Genomic DNA, 19,437 nt, shown 5'->3' with positions numbered 1-19,437 from the left:
CATCCCGAGCCCATCCTTTCCTCTTAAAATATCAACGCACAGCGAGAACACAATCCATATGCCTCCCATGTCGCTTTCTTCAGGACAGCCACCGATATACTCAAAAAGGAAGACAAGATCCGTCAAGCAGTGGCGACGCTGCCGCCTGTGGCAACAAGAACGATTATACGTAACAGGCCAAGGCCAATGGCGGTTATGGAAGAGACCGTTTATACCTGGTATAAACAGCAGGCAAGTGGCATTGAAGGCTATCGATGCCAACTTTCAAGGAAGCGGTTACACGGGACGCGAATTGTTTGTCGATTGGCTCTGAAAGCTAGACTGGGACATGTACACAAAGAGACGCAAGATCGCTTTGCTGATCAACAGCGCGCCAGGACACGCGAGGTTCGAAGAACAGGGGTTCCTCAATATCATCATCATCAGGCTACCTCCAAATACCATCCATGACCCAGCCGCTCGATACTGGCATTATCCGGTCCTTCAAGGTCCACTACAGCCAAGAGATGCTCGAAGTCGTCTGCAATTGTTGTGTTCGAAAAGGATCATCCACGGCTACAGTTTCAAATAGGAGGCTCTAGGCGTGTCTGGTCCACTCTTGGAAGAAGGTAACCTCTGATTGCATCCGCAATTGCTTTATCCATGTCCTCATCCTCTCTGGGTACCAGAAAACTCGGTTGCTAGGTCTGGGAGTCAAGACAAAGGCAGATCAAGTCAGTCGTCTTCAAGAAGAGCTCAGGGAATAATATGCAGGAAACGAGGAAACTATCGTCAATCAGAAGGACATCTCTATCCTGAACTATCTCAGCATGATCAGTAGCGAAGGGCCTTTGCCAGCAATTGTCGAGATCGCTACCGAGATGATGGATCGCGAGCAATACAAAGAAACTTTCCAGCAACTGAAGGAGAATGGTTTCGTGGATCAGGACGACTCTGAAGGCTCTGATAACAATATGTGGGGCGACGACGACAAATCTAACCTGGATTACGAAGACCCGAAGTCAGTTGTAAGTGACCAAGAGACGCAGCTAGTCGAAATCCCTCTCCGCAACCGCACCGTCGAGAAGGAGGCTCCCATCGAGGGATTCTCGTCAGTACCTTCAAGCCCCTACGCAGATGAGGTCTATTCTCAAACGAGCCCATGTCTGCCGCCGCTGACATACAGGAAGCCAATTACAATCTTCTGTTGAAGACTCGCCTTCAGGTCGCTCTGGACGATATGGATTGAATACGAAACTGGCTCCTCCTTAGCGCACAAGAAATCTGTGTGCCAAGGAAGGTCGACTTTGAGCCGTATCCACCATTACCTGGACATATTTAATTTAAGGGCGCCGGAGGCACAACTCGTTTTATTTATTCAACAGCTCAAGAAAAAATATAAGAAATAAAAACCAAGCTATTGCAGGCGCAAAATAATAGCCGGTTACAAACAACGACCGGTTCAATTCCTCGTATGTATCTTACTGGAATTCCACAAGTTCACCTTGTTCTGCACCCTCTCCATGCTCCTGGCGCGCATGAGGCATTGGCACGTCCATTGACTCCATTCCATTGCTCATCTTGGGCGCGCCTCTCTCAGGGCTGGGTGTATAACGACGGGTGCGTCTAGGGGAGTGCGAGCGAGAACGGGAGCGACTAGGATGGGCATGAGAGTTGCTGCGTCCACGAGGCGAACGAGATTGAGAACGGCGGCGAGGCGATGGCGAACGGCGACGTCTGGGAGAAACTGAGCGACGGCGAGGAGGTGTCCTGGAACGGGAACGTCCACGACGCACAGGGCTGCGGCTATCGCGGCGACGGTCACGGCGAGCAGGGGATCGAGAGCGAGAGCGCGAGCGTGAGTAGCGTCGGCTATGAAGGGAATGGGTTGCGATTCGTGTTTAGTACATTACCAAAATATGGAGGTATAGCATCACTGTGAACGCGAAAAGTGTTGTTAATTACTTTGGGCGATAGCGATCCGGAGACCTGGAGCGGCGCGTTCCACGCCCTTGTCTAATGATCAATGGTGTTGATGATGAATGATGTCAGTAAGGATATCGAGCCTTTCGATATGGTGTCTAGGCAAGCCAATCCGATCACATACCCTCTCATCTGGTTAGGGGCTATAAAAAGATAGGAAGAAAGTGTTGGTCAGTGTTCGTCAATTCCTGATATCATATCCAACGGTGCCCTACTGCAGTGCTTCAATGGCTCACTTACTCTTTCTTCTTCCCTGGGCGAACTGGACTTCGAGCTTGCGTCCATCGAGAACGAATTCTTCCCTGGTTTCATGGACGCGTCGCGCATCGTCCTCATCTTGATACCTAAAATACAATTATTTTGAAGAAGAGTGATGGAGAGATGATGGGTCAACGAGCCGGCAAACATAATGAACTTGCTGTGAAGCTCTGTCTCATGGACATGGCTTCCTGAGCCAGGAAGGATAGTCTTTTCGTTGCATCACCTCCTTCTCTTCTTTTTTTTTTTTGTTCTTGAATGAGAAAGGACAATAGGATAGCGTGGAGGGGGAAGAGGAGGAAAAATCCTTCTTTTCTCTCATGAGCGGTCAATTCATCTTTGGGACGGGAAAGGAGGTTTGCCGATGGCTAATAACCAGGTTGGTATTGATAGTGTTGGACTCGCTTGAATGTTGCTTGAGTGCTGCTTGAATGGTGCTTGAATGTTGCTTGCATGCCACTTGAATTATCCAGGCTCAATCCCACATCGACTCTGTCGCTTGATCTGCGTGTACTCGTGTGCTCGTGTGTTCGTGTGTTCGTGTGTTCGTGTTGGATTTGCCAGCCCAATGTTCAATCTTGACTTGACTTGAAGACATAAATTAAAGCGTAGCAGTGAAATGGAGAAGGGATGAAGGAAGGGGCAGCAGCACAAGCAGCGTACAAATATCGGAGGAGGATGTGTGCGTAAAAAATGAGAGCAACTGTAATCGGGTAAAAGAGTACGATGAGGAGTCCTTTAGAAAGGATACGAGCAGAATGTCGAGCGAATCAAGGCGCTGCAAGTGCACATTGGTTGCTGGGTAGTGTCCCTGTCCTGTATCCTGCTATGGATGCAATTGATGGAGTGCCGAATGCCGCCATTTTTCTTTTTTTCTTTCTTTGGTGCTTCCTGTCGCGCAAAAGGCGTTGACTCCTCGTATCATCTATTGCATTCTTGTTTGATCTCCTTTATGCCCCCCTCCCCCTCTTTTCATGCCTTGCAGTTCTTTCACATCACTTACTGGACATATGCGAAGCCGCGGGACTGGCCGGTGTAGTAATCTAGGCAATGAGTACCATAGAAATATCCAATATTTAGTCGAAAGCCAAACAACTGGTTATCATGCACATAAATGAGAAGGATCCGCCGTAACCACCCAGAAGAATGACGCGCCCGCTCAGTGCAAGGATAAAAAAAAAAAAAAAAAAAAACCATTGTTGTCGCTCTCACCTTTAGGGATGTATACTTTCATATCGAGCAAGAGTGAAGAAATGAAGAGAGGAATACAGTTGTTAGAGAGAGTTTGAACGCCAGCATCGCACAGCGTCAACGCTAACCAGCAATAGCTTATCTACCATCGGCAATGCGCCCAAAAGCCTCAAAGAGAGAGGCCAAATCGCTCGGACTAAAGTAGCCAGTTGAAGATGAGAGAATGAAGGAAGACAGGGTTAACAAGAGTCGATGTCTGGTTGTGATGCACTTTTCTTCAGCTCGCCATCGCTTTCAGGTCAATGGCAAGCTGTTTCCTACCGAGTGTTTTCCTTGAATCCGCTGACGTGCAACGAGACGGTGTTGTCGTTGCGATCGCGAGGCATGATTGATGTTTGAGTCTGTCAATGTCGGTGTTGTTGGGTTATTGATTGTTAACAGCGAATTCCAAAGTCCTTCCGAGTCGGGTTTCCGCGATGTGGAGATGTCGATATGGTTGGCCAATGGAAGAAGAGAGTGATGTTGGAGAGAGGGAGGAGGAGATCTGGTCGATGCGTTTTTTACAGGAAAGTGTGGGAGAGAACATGGTAAGCCACTTCGATGATCAGCTCAAAGGCAATCACAGTACACAAGCTCTCCAATAGTTGTATTAAATTATAAGATTTTATTATGTTCGATGCTAAAAGACTATCGCGCTGGTACCCACTTCTGGGATCGCCCCTCCCCCATCATGTCGTCTACTTGATAAAGTTGGGGACAAAGGTGGCATGGTGCAGCTTGGGATCCCTCATTACCTCTGCAACCTCGACGATGGGTTTGTTGACCATAGACTCGCCGGGGACGTGTTCGCCGGGCGGGGGGATGTGAGTGTGTCCGTGGTGCTGGTTCTGAGCATGGGGGTTCTCGGCGACCTGGTTGTGCTTGTGGTGCTCGTGTGGGTCCTGGAGGACGATAGGAGCGTTGTGAGTGGCGAGACCATCGTGCTTGGCTGGGTAACCGGAGGCATCGACTGTGGAGTAGGTCGTGGGAACCGTCGAGGGGGTGACGGCGGCATTCTCCTCGGCGATATGGGTGTTGTTGTGGGTGCTCATGCTGTATGTGTTTTGAGTTGCGTAAGTGTAAAGGTGTTTAAAAAACAAAAGGGACAATGGCACAGGGCGGTCGTTTTTATACTTGGGTGGCCATGGGAGGGCAAGGGCATATCCTCTCGCGTACGATTGGCCAAGGCACCCTGCTGGGTAAATCACCCATGGAAGGGGACTGAGGTACATCTCTGCCGTGCGCGTCATGATGATGGTGACATCATTTGTACGAAAAAGTCAAAAGCCAACAGTGTTTATGAGAACTCGACGCCCAATGCAACTCGCTCATGTCCTCAACCCTAGTCCACAAAAGAGGAGTTCACCCGCGTAAACACACGGACTCATTTTTCTTTTGCGCATCGCCTCAAACGGGAATGACAACCAACTGCAACATCGAAGAGCAGAGTCAAAAGAGAGAACCGTGTTGTTGTCTTGTGCATGTACACTCGGATATCCTACCCGTGTGCATCATGGATCATTCTGGGCCTGTGTCTGCCTGCAATTGCCCTACGGCTAAAGTGCTGTCCTTGAATCGACGACGCGAACATGCCAGTCGACTCTTGCCCAAACAAAAAATGTCTCTTCAAGGATTTAGGTTCGTCCGCAAAGTGAAATACCAGTCGCAACTGCACTGTACGGACCGGCATTGTGACAATCAACGGTGGTACATAGTACACAGGAACAAAGCTATAAAGGGGTCGTTGTGAACGAATTACGACGTTGCAGGTGCCTACGTAGACAGATTGCTGGGCAACTGAATGGCGACAGAGACCAATGCCTAGAAGAAGAAGAAAAATGTCTATCCCGCCGTGCAGGAACCAAGACCAGTGAAGTGGAATGGGACACTACAAGTGCAACGACAAGCAGACCAATGCCGCGCAATTGAAGAGAAATAGCACCTAGCAGTGGACTAGATCCCTGTTCCTTATGGAAGAGCGAGTCTTCAGGCTGCAGACAAGGAGAAGTCCAGCAGAAGTGGCCAAACAAATGAAAATGAAACGCTGACTGCAGATTGACTTTCGATCACGTAGACGGTGTGCCCCCTCCCTCGCATTCGCTCTGCCGCTCTCACCTGCATCGAGCCCACCCCCAGAATCCCCCTCGACCCAAAAAAGGGAACCTCATATCCTATCTAACGCGTTGTCGAGTTGAGTTTGGGGTGAGGAGATCTTGCGTGATTGACGATACACACACCACGTCGTATTCAATGCTTCCTCCTTGTCGGGCTTGTAATCTTGAGCGCTCTTGCAGCACAACAACAGTAACTGGTCAGATCAGACAGATCGAAATAACGCGGATTGCCATTAGAAGATAACAAATTGAGTTTTCAAGCGCAGAGCGCACAAAAAAATAATTCTTTGGGTGACTACCACATCTCGCATGTACAGACAGACAGACAGACAGTATCGAGGACCAGGGCGATTTGTTCACGCGCAGGCATACGCTGTTGGACATTGGACCCGGCTTAGGGCGCTCAACTGGTTGGCTTCGCTGACAGGTCAGTTGGCTACTTTCTAAGAAGTTCGATGGCTTCAAGTTGCATACATAGTCGAGGGGAGCCAAGCCCTGTCCGTGTCCTTGTGTGCGTTGCCAAGTGCTACAGATACACCGCCAAAGGAGAGGCAGCGGTGCTTAGACTGGACTGACACATGTGCGTGTGTGCTCGCACTGGACCCCCCATGGCTTGTTTCCGCTCAGCAGCCACTGCTTAGAAAAAGACCCAAAGAGAAACCTGGGAAGTCTGGGAGTTGTTTGTCAGCGTGTGTGTATAGGGAGCAGCAGGATACATGGGCCCTTAATAATCAACGCTTTTTGTGTCCTTGTCAATTTATTTTTTTGCTGGGGATGTATGAGATGCAAAGGAGAGAGAGAGAGAGAGATTATTGGCTGGATGCTGCAAAGATAAGACACCCCTCCCTCGCGATCTTGTCTCTTCTCTTCTCTTCTTCTTCTTCTTTCTTCAATTCAGCTCCCCATCCCTCCTTCCCCATTCACCCTTCCCACTCTACTCCTTCCCAACAACAACAACAACACCACTCTCCACCATGTCTACCGAAGCAGTGTATGTCTCTATCTATCGCCTCTTTTTTTTTTAGTTCTTTATGAATTAACGCGGCACGCGTTTTAATACGATCGATCGCGCAGCCGGTTCTTTTTTGCTCTTTACTATTATTATTTTCTTACTTTGAGAACCCATTGGAAGGATATACTGACAGATCACAAACTCCCTTCACTCGCCTTCTTCTTGATCCGTATAGCGCTGATATTGGTCTCATCGGTTTGGCCGTCATGGTACGTGTTCTCTCGATCATTGTGGAAGGGCGAAACTAAAGTCATCGATCCACGCTTGAAGAAAATCATTTCTCACGCCTCTTCCCTCGTTTTTTTCTTCTCCTGCGCTTTTTGCTATCCATATGTCCTGTTAATCGTCTTTGCATGAAATGACATGGCTACAACAACAAATAGGGTCAGAACCTGATCCTCAACATGAACGACAACGGCTTCGTTGTCTGCGCCTTCAACAGAACCGTCTCCAAGGTCGATCATTTCCTTGCGAACGAAGCCAAGGGCACTCAGATCGTTGGTGCTCACTCGGTCGAGGAGCTCTGCAAGAAGCTGAAGCGTCCTCGCAAGGTCATGCTGCTCGTCAAGGCCGGTCAGGCCGTTGATGACTTTATTGATCAGCTCTTGCCTCACCTCGAGAAGGGTGATATCATCATTGATGGTGGAAACTCTCACTTCCCCGATACTATTCGTCGCACCAAGGAGTTGGAGGCCAAGGGACTCCTTTATGTCGGATGCGGTGTCTCTGGTGGTGAGGAGGGCGCTCGTCATGGCCCCTCCATGATGCCTGGTGGTTCCAAGGAAGCATGGTAAGTAACAAAGCAAAGTGTGCTTAAGGATGTCCATTTTATTACTGCATTTCCAACACTTTGCGACAAATACATTGTACCATGGCATTCGTATTATCTGTCAATACGCATGGCTAATCGTGGTAATTACGAGCTCACTTCAAAAAAAATACAAACCACTTACCCATCTCTTTGGTTGCTTTTCTTCGATCGGATGATATGACATGATAGGCCCCATGTCAAGCCCATTTTCCAGGCCATTGCTGCTAAGGTCGATGGCGAGCCCTGCTGCGACTGGGTCGGTGAGACTGGTGCTGGACACTACGTCAAGATGGTCCACAACGGAATCGAGTACGGTGACATGCAGATGATTTGCGAGGCCTACCAGATCCTCAGGGAGGCCCTCGGACTCTCTGCTGAGGAACTCGCTGACATCTTCACGGAGTGGAACCAGGGCGAGCTTGACTCATACCTCATCGAGATTACCCGCGATATCCTCAAGTTCAAGGATACCGATGGCTCACCTTTGGTCGAGCATATCAAGGACACTGCTGGACAGGTAAAATTACGATTGTGTTTGTCTTTATACCCTTTTTCTCTCTCTCTCTCTCTCTCTCTCTCTCTCTCTCTCTCTCCTCTGCCAGATCGATGTTTTATCGTGCGCAGTTGTGTGGCTCAAGCTACCCAGCCGGTAGCATTCTCTTTCCCGCGTCATCATTTGTTTCTTTCAGATGACATTGTACACCCGCTCAATTGAAATTTCTGACAAGTCTTTTTTTTTTTTTTTTTTTTTTTCGCTTCCCGTCTTGTCTGATTTTCAATTGAATGGACCTGCTTTGCCTGAGAGCAGAAGGGAACCGGCAAGTGGACTGTCGTCTCCGCACTCGACAACGGCATGCCCGTCACTTTGATCGGTGAGGCCGTTTTTGCGCGCTGCCTGTCCGCGATCAAGGACGAGCGTGTCCGTGCCTCGAAGATCCTCGGTGGCCCCGATGGCAAGTTCACTGGCGACAAGAAGCAGTTCATCCATGACGTCTCCAAGGCCCTGTATGCCTCCAAGATCATCTCGTACGCCCAGGGTTTCATGCTCATGCGCGAGGCCGCAAAGGAGAACAACTGGAACCTGAACAATGCTGGCATTGCGCTCATGTGGCGCGGTGGCTGCATCATTCGTTCCGTCTTCTTGGGTGACATCAAGGCCGCCTACACCAAGAACCCCGAACTCGAGAACCTGTTGTTCGACCCCTTCTTCACCAAGGCCGTCTCTGAGGCCGCCCCCGGATGGAGAAACGTTGTTGCCCAGTCGGCCTTGCTCGGAATCCCCACCCCTGCGACCTCCTCGGCCCTGGCCTTCTTTGATGGTTACAGACACGCTGTCTTGCCCGCGAACTTGCTCCAGGCCCAGAGAGATTACTTTGGTGCGCACACCTACCAGCGTCTCGATAACCCTGAGTGGGTCCACACCAACTGGACTGGTCGTGGAGGCAATGTCGCTTCGACTACTTACCTTGCTTAAAAAGACTGGAAGGTTTTTTTGTAAATATTTCTACATTATTCATTGCACTCACACCCACACTACACCACGCCATGCTATTTTAAAACTACAATGATCTATTTTTTTTTGGCACCGCTTGTCTCTTATTCCCGGATTAACTGAATCGTGAAATAAAGAAAACAAAAAAAAAAAAACTCTACACGTCCTTTGTCCTCTCTGTAGGTCTTTTGCACCTCAGTAAACAAGCCGATCCCAACGCATACACATACGCAGACATAGACACAGACACAAAAGGACTTTACGTTTCGCGCTTCGGGACTTCTTCTCGGCGAATATTATTACTAACTACTACTACTACTACTACTACTACTATTGTCGTATCGTTATTGCGGATATATTACAGAAGATGAATGAGAGGGTGTGGAAAATATTACATGGGACTATATACAACCTTCCCTTTGAAACGCATCCGATCCAAGAGAAGCATACAACGGTCATCAAACAAAGTAAAAGCACAAAAAAAAAAAAGGTCGTTCAAACGAGGGAAGGGGAGAGGAGGGGGGGGGGAGGTTCCTTCGAGTCGTCTCTCAAAAGAACGCGAATTTGCTCAGACTCTTCGAATGACTCAACTTCCCGTTCCCCGGCGGCTCCACCGCCACCGATTTCGTGTACATGGCCTCATCGTCCAAGACCTGCCTATCCACGATCACCCTGGCGATCTCGGGGTCGAACTGGATCTTCCCATAGACCTGATCGGACCCCTGTTGGAACGAGACCACCATCGAGATCACGTCCGTCATCAACACGAATTTCTGCCAATGCAATGTCCCGTCCTGTCGAAAGTCCCGGTTGCCCTCGCCAATCGAGAACAAATCCCCGAGATGGACCCCGAGATAAGGGATGCATGGGGTCCTGGACGTGCGCAGCGCGGCTCGGTACTCAAAGAACGAGCGTTCGGAACTCATCAGGTGCTCCAATTCCTTGAACGTGTTCCAGATCTCTTTGCTCTGGAGTAATTCCCGGGTTTGGGAGAGGCGGTGGATCGAGGACGAGTTCATCGCGCCGATAATCGCCATCGTCGTGTTGAAGTTACCCATGTCGCGCAGAATCTGTACAGATTGGGTAAAAAATAAAAAAATAAAAATCGTTAGCAAAACTATCCAGACTATACATTGAACCTACAGAATCAGTCAACCAATCCATTTTTTTTTTTGGAGCGCAGACATGTTTTTTGTTCTACGAACCTTGGCAATAGAGATGAACTTCTCCATCATCCTGGCGCGGTGCTTGGCCTTCGGCGACAGTAGGGTCATCGTGCCAACCCACGACGAGATGAAATTGAAATGCTTGATACATCCCTGAAACGCTACCGATCCCTTCTTGGTCTTCCACACCTGTCGGAGCATATCTCTCGGCTACCACCACCATCACCATCATAGATCGAAGAGAAAAATAATCAAATATTTTCGTTAGTGCAAAGAAGGGGGGGAAAGGTAAGTCCATGATCATAATCAATCGTTGTTCATCACGATAACAAAACTAGTGAAAAAAAAGTACCTTCAGCTTCCTGAAAAGTTTGTACTCCATACAAGTGAGCTGATCCGCAATCGTCGTATCTTTGATCTCCAAGAACGCCACTACCGATGCATGATGATCCATAGGCGAAGAGCTCAAGTGCAGCCATGAACAATGCGGTATCTTTCCATGATGATGATGATGATGATGATGGTGTTGCTGCTGCTGCTGCTGCTGAGTAAACGGATACATCTTCTCGTCCATCGTATCCTTGAAGCTCAACGCCGCCTTCGTCACCGCAGCAATCGGCCCCTGTGCTTCTGACCCTACCAAAGTGCACGTCGACTGTGCCGCAGGTCCGAGCGTCGAGATCGGCGCAGAGGCCAACATCGGTGTCGAATACGACCCCTGCGCTACACTTCCGAGCATAGGCATAGGCGCGGACTGAACCAATCCCGGTGATGGCGATGTTGTGATCACCCCTGGCTGGTTGACCAATATATTCCGCTGCTGACGATAGGACTGGCTGCTACTCCTCTTGCCAATGAGCGGGATCGGACCCATCGGCGGCGTATGTAGTGGCAACCCCTCGCCCTCCGGAAACCCCACCATCGCTGTCATCGCGTATGGCCCCGACTGCTGCTGCTGCTGCTGCTGTTGCTGTTGCTGTTGCTGTTGCTGAAGGTAAACTATTGGCGACGTGATCGTGAACGGTCCCGGATTTGACGAAACCGACGACGCCGAACCCCTGCGTCCTGCGACAAACGTCTCCATAGCGCACGGCGATTGCGCAAACGATCCAGTGCTCGATCGACGATCCCGACCCAGCACATAATGATTCGGAAATAGTGTCTTTGAATGTGGCCGACTATTAATCGCGCCACTGCCCACCAAGACCGGGTGCACAAGCGCCGTAAGGCTGTCCAGGTTCATCGAGTTCTTCTTGCTGCCAGGACCTGTGTTCCCGTTGGTCTCGATATGCTCGAACGGGACTTCATCCTCGTCCACCAGTCCCCACTCGCGGTCCTCGTCCATTTCCTCCTCGCTATGGACGCTGCCCGTGTCCGGGAAGCCCGAATCCGAGTCATCGTCCGAGACCGACGAGACCGAGGCCGAGATATGTGTGCCAGAGATAGAGGACGCACGCGAGGACACACTGGCATGATCACCATGGTCCGGGTGTGGCCATCGCCAGGTGTTGAAATAATGGATCGAGGATAGGGATAGTAGCTGGATGTAGTACTGGTTTAGATATGGAAACAGCGCGACACGCTCACGTAGGAATGTAACCACGCGCTGCCGAGTCTGGCGATGGAGAATATCGTTCGGATGATCCTTGAACCAATAGTAAAGACACGAACAAATCCTAAATGCACATCAAAAAACCCGATTTCGTTTTGCATAACAACGAAAAATGTGGTCCAAGGTTGTCCAAGATTAGCTGACCAGTCAACGCGTTTGAGGCAGAACACAGAAATAGAACCTTTGGGACATAGCACACACCTTAGTCGTGTCTTGTTGGCCTCCATATCCTCGTCATCGGCAGAGTCCTGCAGCGCGTCGAAACGCGCAATGAACATCTCGAGGAGTTCGCGCGGACGCATGAATTTGCGGTAGATCAACAGAAACACCTTTGTCCGTGCAATATGGTCTGTCGTTATCGGGTCATGCATTTCCAGATAAGAGTTTTTCTTGTTTTTTTCTAAAAAAGGAGTTCGAAACTGTTGGTTACTAATAAAGCGACAGAAGCGAACAGAAGGCGAACGCAAAAAAAATATCGCCGAGGGAGAGCGTCCTTACCATCCAGGCTTGCATAATCGGGCATGGTGAGCTGGTCTACGAGATCATCGACGGTGGTGCCGGGGGCGGACTCGCTAAGAAAAGAAAAATCGGAGCATTGTTCCATGGGCGCACGCACAGCCATAATATAGTTAGTGAGGATACAAAAGTAGAAAGAAGCAAGAGAGAGAGGAGCGGCTCCACTGAGGCAGAGGTATTTATACAGGCTTGGTCGAGAGCAAGTGAGGAAAAAAAAAAAAAGATATCAATAGAACAGCAAGACAATCGGACAATCACACTCTTTAAAAAGCACCACATACACGGAGGCAAAGGGGAGAAGACCGTACATTGAGAACGTCGAAGAAAAAGAAGAAAAAGAAAGGAGAGAATGGCGGGAAAAGAACACAATACATAATCGCACAATGAGCGGAAATAGGCTCGCCAGCAACAATTGACCCGACCAATTATTCCACCCCTGTCAACAACCGCATATCTTCTTCTTGTTGTTGCATTCTTGTGTTTTGCCGCCATTTCATGCGCCGTCCCAGTGATTGGTAGCCCCCCCTCTCCCATAATATTTCTTTGCGCAGGGACCACCACTTTTAAAGAAGGGAGGGGAATCAGGGGAAGAAGGATAGAATAACAATAGCAACAATGATAATAGTAATATAGCAATACTGAGGAGGAATGATGGACCATTCGCCTACCACGAATCCTTGGAACTGCGTCGCGAGCTGAGGTAGCTTGACTCGCTCTTCAACGACGATCCCTGGCCCGAGGAACTAGGGCTGACCAAGGCTGTCCGGCTATTGCTGCCCACACTGAGGCTGGCCTGGCCGTTGTTCTGGAAGCCCAGATGGTGATGTTGTCCATTACTGTCCCTTCGTGGGCGGTTCTGGTTCCCAATCCTGGTATCGATCCCATGGTCGAAGCCACTCTCCTTTATCCCCGTTGAACTGTTGCTCTGATTAACCACCGGTCTAATGTTACTGCCGCTGCTCCTGGTATTGCTGCTGTTATTGCAATTGTTATAATCATTATTATTGCTGCTGCTATTATTAATACTGCTGCGATTGTTGTAAAGCCCAGGACGAGTTGGGATCGGAATCGCTTGTGAGCCTCCATTCGCTCCTGCTGAATGAGCTGCCAGCATTCCTGTCAGGGGCGGCAGCAGCGGCGTGGAAGGTGGTGAGAACGATGACGCCTTGGCCGTGTTTGTTGTTGTTGTTTGTGCGTTTATGTTTGCGTTTGTACTCGCGTTCGAGTTCGCAGGATCGAGAAGAAGGTCCTGAAAATGCTTCTGTTGTTGTTGTTGTTGTTGTTGTTCCTCCTGTTTTTGTTCCTGTTGTACCTCCTCTGACGCAACAGTCGAAAAGTCCTCGAGTTCAGGGGGAAAGGGCAGGGGGGGAAAGTACGGCAGTGGGGGCAGAGTTGTTGCGGCGTTGCTGCTGTTATCGATGCGGTATTGGGGAGAGGTCGGTGGGGAATCGAGTGAGAAGGCAGGAGACGACGGTGCAGACGAAGATGTCGAGGACGATGTAGCCGGGCTTGGTTTGCTCTGGCGGCGATGCGGCGACTGGGCAAGGGTGGTCGATGTAGGCCCTGGTGGTGATTGGGGGTGGCTATACTGGCGTTGGTGGTTTCGGTGGAAGAATGGATAGTGCTGGTGGGGAGTGTGCATCGATGTGGACGAGGATCTGGCGTGTTCTTCAGAGTGCTGACGGAGGTGCTGACGAGGAAGTGGAGGTGGGGACGAAGAAAAGGAGGAGGGGGGGGAGGGCTGGGTAGCGGTGGAGACAGGGTCTGGGAGAGGATGGCTAAGGTGATTGGGGATATGAGAGAGAGAGAGCGTGAGGGTCTGGAGGGAGACCGGGATGAGGGGGAGTGTGGGGAGGAGATGATCGGCCTTGGTTTTGAAGGGGACGCATAGGCATGAGCATGGGCGTCTGCCTTTGCTTTTGCTTGTGCCTGGGGAGAAGGAGGTGAGGAGGCTGACGCGGGGGCGGCAAGGACGGATGACGTTGGAGAAGCCTCTGTGGGTTCTGCTGCTGCTCCTCTTCCTGTGGCTCTTCCTGCACCTCCTCCTGCGGCATCTACCTTTATGGAGGAGGAGGAGGAGGAGGAGGAAGAGGAAAATGACAAAGATGTCCTTCCGGTTGCTGCGGTGCTCGTGCCTGTGCTCGTGCCTTTGCCTGTGATGGTGGCAGGCGACTTTGGGGAGGGGTGTGACAGGGCGGTGGTGGAGGCCGAGGACAGCATGTGAGAGCTAGGTGCTGTGCAATGCCCAAAAAAAAAGAGAAGACGAACGGCGTTTATGGGAAGGACAGAAAGAGGAAGACGGTGAGTATCGGTGAGCAATTTCCCGATGGTAGGAGAGTGCAGCAGGATGGTAGGATGGTAGGATGGTAGGGATGGCTGCAAGTAGAGAACAGTGAGAAACAGCGAAGGACAGGAGGAGGAAGGGAGATTGATGGCACGGTAAGATGTGGGGGGAGGAGGAGGCCCAGGGGTGGGTGAGTGGACGGGATGGCGACAGATTGCGGGTATCCAGGAGCTGGCACCTGTTAAATATAAGGGATCAGGGGCAGGGGTGTTGTGCTGCGATGGGGCCTGCTGCGATTGGCCCAGACAGGGTTAGCTATGTCTGGTTGGTCGGGGCGGGGTGGAGGCCGAGGCTGCGATGCCTGGAACTGCAGTCTGTTTCGATTCGCTGTCTCCCAATTGACAACCGACTGCAGTCCGAATACGTCTGTGGGTGCTAAGCTATTTGTGTCCAGCACATAGGGGAGACTGTGTCCCAGGGCTTGCAGCGTCTGTGCTCCTTTGACTTTCAAGGGCAAAAAAGGGGGGAGGAGAAGGAAAGGAAAGGAAAGAGAGCGGACAGAGCAGGGAAGACGAGAGGGATTGCAGAGGGGAGAGAAGAGAGAGAAAAGAAAGGTGCTCTTGTACTCTTCCTACCTTCTTTTGTTCTTGTCCTTCGTCTCGGTGTCGGTGTGGAGTCCTCTGTTCTTGTCGCTCTCTGCTGTAGATATTGCTCTTGCTGTAGATACTATTCCTGCAATGCCAATATAGCAATAACGACCCTGGACGCTCGAGTGTGGTAATGGGCAGTGATAATAAAGGGCTGGCCAGGGGGCATGGAGAGAATGGTAGGAGCAAATTGAATAAAGCGGTGGTGCTGGCAATGCTGACGGGTGGTCGTGAAGGTGGAAACTCAGGAAAGAGACAGAAAATAATGGCTGATGGCTGTCTGGGAGAGGGTGAGAGTGTGTCAAAGGAGAGTGCGCGCTGAGAGGAGGAAGGACGGCGGAGGATGGAACAGTGAAAAGAGGGAGTAAAGGGAAACAGCCGGCGCAAGTAAAGAAACAGGGAGGCAAGGTCTTCAACGCATCGGCACTACATTCATGGCTACTTCAGCGCTTCCAGGTCTATTGCAGCCCTGACTCACCCCCAATCCCGTTTACAAACACATAAACATGGGAAACACGCACGCACACGGACATTTTCCAGATGAGTGTTATTCTTTACGGAGTTCTTTTATTCAATTACTTCCGACAGCATTGACGATGACATGGAAACATACAAATGCTGACATGATACCGTAACACAATATCAGAGCAATCAAATAATGTGCCTGAAGTGTACAATTGGCGGCAACACACCCTCGCCTCCTCTCTCGCCCACTCTCCTTCACTCTCGCGCGCGCCCTCTTGCTCTTCGTTGTGTAAGCGCATCAGATGGTCAATGCTTGATGTACAAAGTGGTGCAAGAGGGCACCAAAAATAAACAGGATGACGGAAAGAACAACCTTGACCTTACATCTTACCGCCTTGGTCTACTGCACGCCCAAAAGAAGAGCATGCAGAGGGGGGAAGAGGAAGCAGGGGTGTGTGAGGGAGGAAAGTGGTCACCTGGGCCACACCGCGGCAATGCGGTTCAGTTTCTGAGACGAGTGTGTGTCTACTCAGGCCTGGACATTGACCATTGCGGTCTGTCGCCATCGCCTGTGGTTCTTTCAAAACACATCTCTGTGCACTCCCTTTTTTTTTTCTTTTTTTTTTTTGGTCTTTTCTGAAGGCGATGTGCATTTTGTTGCCACTGTCTGGTTCTGCATAGCGCATTGGAGCTTTCCTTCCTCGGTTATGAGCGCCAGTCATGAGAGAACTAGAGATGTAACGCGGAGATGCGGACGCGAGAATCGAATGCGGCGCGATCCTTTGTTTAGTCATCGCTGGCAAACCTGTGCCCCTGGTTTCTTTATTTATTTTATTGTTGGTGCTGTGTCCCCGCCAAGGTGTCATTTCCACACGAAAATAAATGGCAATTCCATTAGAAAAAATATAGCTGTAGCTGTAGCAAGGAACGCCATGGAAAGGAGTAAGGACGAGTCTCAAGAAAATTACGAAACACGGACGCAGACCACCTTGACACACACTTTTCAGCAATGCACACACACAAAAGAGCTCGATTTCCCGCGCAACGTCGTAGAATCAAGAAATACTGCCTCGGGGATATAAAGAAAGATAAAGATAAAACGCGCCCAGATCACAAAGTCTCCGATGAGAGCAAGAGAGCATTCCTTCTATCTGTCCGTCCGTCCGTCGATCGCGTCCTGAGCGCGATCCTGGAGAACGTAATCACTAGGGTACACACATATATTACTCTAGATTATCGAAAAACCCAACAATCCGGCTCCACCACAACACAGAGACACCAAACAAAACGCGTACCGCTCAACGCGCCTCACGCGTCCTTAATAAAATACTATCGAGTTGATTCATTAATCAATGTCTATGCTTTAATGCTGAAATGCCTATGTGAATAATCATAATACACACACACACACACACGAACGAGGCTACTCTGCCAACTTTTTTTTTTTTTTTTTTTTTTTTTTTTTCTCATTTTACGCCAGGACAAGTCCCGCGACCGCAGCACTAGCAGCTACTGCTGCAACCATCATCACCTTCAGACCTCCCTCCACAGCAGCGGCCGCACCACTAGGCTTGCTCGTGGGCGAACCCTTCGAGGCCGATCCCGTGGCGGTTCCCGTCGCCGTCGCCGATGTGTTCGTTCCGCTGGTCGTTGGCATCGGTGCGGTGCCGCCCGACTGATAAGGCTGAGCATCGCTCTCGCACACGGGCACACTCGCGATCGTGATGTTCCTGGCCTCTCCCAACGGGATCAGCTTCTGAGCAGCACCCACGGTCATCGAGTTCAGATCATGCTCCAAACAATAGAATCCCGAGGACCGGTTCGAGGCCGCGTACGTGTCCAAGGATTTGGTGAACGTCGCGATCACCTGGCTCTCGCTCATCGTCGGCATCTGCCAATCGTTCGTGTCGAATTCATCTCCGGTCCAGTCCACAGGAATGTATCCCAACTTCTTCAACACGAACCGGACACGGTTGTTGATGTCTCCATAAGGCGGGCGCATGTACTTCAACCTCAATCCCGTCGCCGCCATCACCGCCTTCTCCGTCCACTTCATCTCGGCCACGATTTGTTCGTTCGACAGCGTCGTCAACGCATGATGGGACCAGGTATGCGAGGCCAGATGATGGCCCTCCGCCACCTCACGCTTCACAGTCTCTGGGTACTGGATCACGTTCGAGCCGATCAGGAAGAAGGTCGCGGAGAGCTGCTTGGTCTGGAGATAGTTCAGGAGCGTCGGCGTGTCGGTCGATGGACCGTCATCAAAGGTCAGACCCCAGGTGTTGGGACGCTTGCAGGCCACAATGTCGTCCGCAGCACAGCCGTCGCAGGTCCAGTAGCACCTGTTGTAAATAAGTAAGAAGAGGGGGGGCAATAAAGAAAAAGAAAAAAAAGGAGGAAGGACGGAGAGGTCAGATCACTTGTCTTTTGCTACTTGATGCTCAATTATGCTCATCAATGGGGTAACTTGTTGCTGTTTTGCTTTGCTTTGCTTTGCTTTTGCGTTCGCATTGACCCCATAAAACACAGCGCGAAACATTCAAGAAAACCAAAACAGTGTTACACACGTACTCATCAGCAATGGGAGGGTTAGGGCACGAAGGCGGTTGACCAGTATGGAGCGGGATGCTTGGTGCTCCCGTCAAATCAATCTCCTTGAGCCATGCCTGGACTTCGGGAGAGTTGATTGGAGGGATCTTGTCCGGTGCAGGATATTCGCTGGGGTTGATCGTACCAGGTGCGCTAGAGGGTGTTGCTGCTGCTACCGTCGTCGAGGTGCTGCCTGACTGCTGTGCCTGGACGGCCGCGGCCATGGTGATCACCAAGACTGTGAACGAGGAAGTGAACAGCTTGACCATCGTGTCAAATTAATGGAGAAAGAGTGGAGGTCTTTTGGAGGTTGAGGAAGAAAAAAGAGAGATGGAGGCTAGAGAAGGAAGAGGAAAGGATAATGCGTGAGGTCTGGTTGTTGGTGTAGTGTGCTGAACACCCGAGTACGAGTCTTCAAGGCACAGGTAAGGGTGGCGGTTAGCGGAGAGGCGGGAGGGGAGCAGGAAACAAAGGAAGAAGAAGAGATAGGAAACAATGGGTACGGAAGGTGAGAGAGGAACGGGCACCTGTTATATAGGCGTTGTCGAGGAGATAACTAGACCCAGGTACGCCGTGCCAGATAATCATCAGATATGAAGCCGATATTTGATATGAATAGCCTAATGTACAGTTTATTGTATATCCTCGGTCAGGTACAAAAACCGAAGCTGATAAAAATAGCCCATGGCGGCGTACCCGGCGAGGGCACGAAAACAATCCCTCTGTGTCCAGCAGATCCTCTTTTTGCATTGTTTATCCGAACACAAGCAGGCATTGCCACTTTTCACAACAACAATGCATTGAGCAGAACAACCATTACAACAACAAATAAAACCTTCGTCAAATTAGTGCTGAAGTGAGGAAATAGAAAAAGACTGCGACAGGGCGCCGGCACTTTTTTGTTCTCAGCGAGTCAGTGCCCCCCGCGATCGGCGCTAACAATCCGTGACAACATTGCTCGTTCTCGTCAATCAAAAAGGACCCATTAGTATTATGATTACTTCTCCTCAAGCTAAACCTCGGTGAACACGACTCGCCCACACCCAGGGATAGACCTTTGCTTGTGAAACCTTACCGACTGGGGGACACTAGCAGCGCCGGGCGCTAGACTAAACGCTATCCGCCTCTTCCTTCGGCACGCTTCTTCCGAGAAAACAACAAAAGAACAAATGCGAAAGGAGCGATCTGCAGGCGATCCCAAAGCATCCCCACCGGTTCCTCTCACAGCTCATCTGTCCGTCCGTCTGTTCGCTCGTTCGTTCGCTCTGCAGTACCCCCC

At 50.4% G+C, this 19,437-nt stretch overlaps 6 protein-coding genes across 6 annotated transcripts; 1 reads left to right on the top strand and 5 right to left on the bottom strand.

Moving 5' to 3' along the window:
- Nucleotides 1–1,329: 1,329 nt before the first annotated feature.
- BC939DRAFT_448258 (uncharacterized protein) lies at nucleotides 1,330–3,982 on the bottom strand. The gene is made up of 8 exons (XM_051555193.1): nucleotides 3,733–3,982; nucleotides 3,558–3,607; nucleotides 3,433–3,447; nucleotides 3,224–3,263; nucleotides 2,203–2,306; nucleotides 2,087–2,105; nucleotides 1,945–1,995; nucleotides 1,330–1,851 (listed from the first exon to the last, which is right to left on the bottom strand). Exons 1-8 carry the CDS (start codon nucleotides 3,795–3,797, stop codon nucleotides 1,461–1,463), a joined length of 735 nt encoding a protein of 244 aa, XP_051413451.1. The 5' UTR covers nucleotides 3,798–3,982; the 3' UTR covers nucleotides 1,330–1,460.
- A 77-nt stretch (nucleotides 3,983–4,059) lies between these two features.
- Nucleotides 4,060–4,591, bottom strand: BC939DRAFT_448257 (uncharacterized protein). The gene has a single exon (XM_051555192.1). It carries the CDS (start codon nucleotides 4,500–4,502, stop codon nucleotides 4,149–4,151), a length of 354 nt encoding a protein of 117 aa, XP_051413450.1. The 5' UTR covers nucleotides 4,503–4,591; the 3' UTR covers nucleotides 4,060–4,148.
- A 1,859-nt stretch (nucleotides 4,592–6,450) lies between these two features.
- On the top strand, nucleotides 6,451–9,028 carry BC939DRAFT_448255 (6-phosphogluconate dehydrogenase, decarboxylating). The gene is made up of 5 exons (XM_051555191.1): nucleotides 6,451–6,555; nucleotides 6,752–6,785; nucleotides 6,960–7,366; nucleotides 7,577–7,904; nucleotides 8,196–9,028. Exons 1-5 carry the CDS (start codon nucleotides 6,539–6,541, stop codon nucleotides 8,859–8,861), a joined length of 1,452 nt encoding a protein of 483 aa, XP_051413449.1. The 5' UTR covers nucleotides 6,451–6,538; the 3' UTR covers nucleotides 8,862–9,028.
- A 26-nt stretch (nucleotides 9,029–9,054) lies between these two features.
- BC939DRAFT_125241 (ras guanine nucleotide exchange factor domain-containing protein) lies at nucleotides 9,055–12,290 on the bottom strand. The gene is made up of 5 exons (XM_051550023.1): nucleotides 12,156–12,290; nucleotides 11,859–12,076; nucleotides 10,398–11,721; nucleotides 10,085–10,255; nucleotides 9,055–9,949 (listed from the first exon to the last, which is right to left on the bottom strand). Exons 1-5 carry the CDS (start codon nucleotides 12,168–12,170, stop codon nucleotides 9,428–9,430), a joined length of 2,250 nt encoding a protein of 749 aa, XP_051413448.1. The 5' UTR covers nucleotides 12,171–12,290; the 3' UTR covers nucleotides 9,055–9,427.
- Nucleotides 12,291–12,418: 128 nt separating this feature from the next.
- BC939DRAFT_125259 (uncharacterized protein) lies at nucleotides 12,419–14,183 on the bottom strand. The gene is made up of 2 exons (XM_051550024.1): nucleotides 12,842–14,183; nucleotides 12,419–12,733 (listed from the first exon to the last, which is right to left on the bottom strand). The coding sequence occupies exons 1-2, from the start codon at nucleotides 13,813–13,815 to the stop codon at nucleotides 12,667–12,669; spliced, it is 1,041 nt and encodes a 346-aa protein (XP_051413447.1). The 5' UTR covers nucleotides 13,816–14,183; the 3' UTR covers nucleotides 12,419–12,666.
- A 2,822-nt stretch (nucleotides 14,184–17,005) lies between these two features.
- On the bottom strand, nucleotides 17,006–18,840 carry BC939DRAFT_448247 (uncharacterized protein). Its single transcript, XM_051555190.1, has 2 exons — nucleotides 18,141–18,840; nucleotides 17,006–17,911 (listed from the first exon to the last, which is right to left on the bottom strand). The coding sequence occupies exons 1-2, from the start codon at nucleotides 18,425–18,427 to the stop codon at nucleotides 17,041–17,043; spliced, it is 1,158 nt and encodes a 385-aa protein (XP_051413446.1). The 5' UTR covers nucleotides 18,428–18,840; the 3' UTR covers nucleotides 17,006–17,040.
- Between the last annotated feature and the right edge of the window lie 597 nt (nucleotides 18,841–19,437).

Source organism: Gamsiella multidivaricata (assembly GCF_025024155.1).
Source record: "Gamsiella multidivaricata strain RSA 2152 chromosome Unknown BC939scaffold_24, whole genome shotgun sequence".
In the NCBI taxonomy this organism is placed as follows: Eukaryota; Fungi; Mortierellomycota; class Mortierellomycetes; order Mortierellales; family Mortierellaceae; genus Gamsiella; species Gamsiella multidivaricata.
The sequence above is the reverse complement of the archived record's forward strand: the minus strand, read 5'-3'. Positions and strand labels throughout refer to the sequence as shown.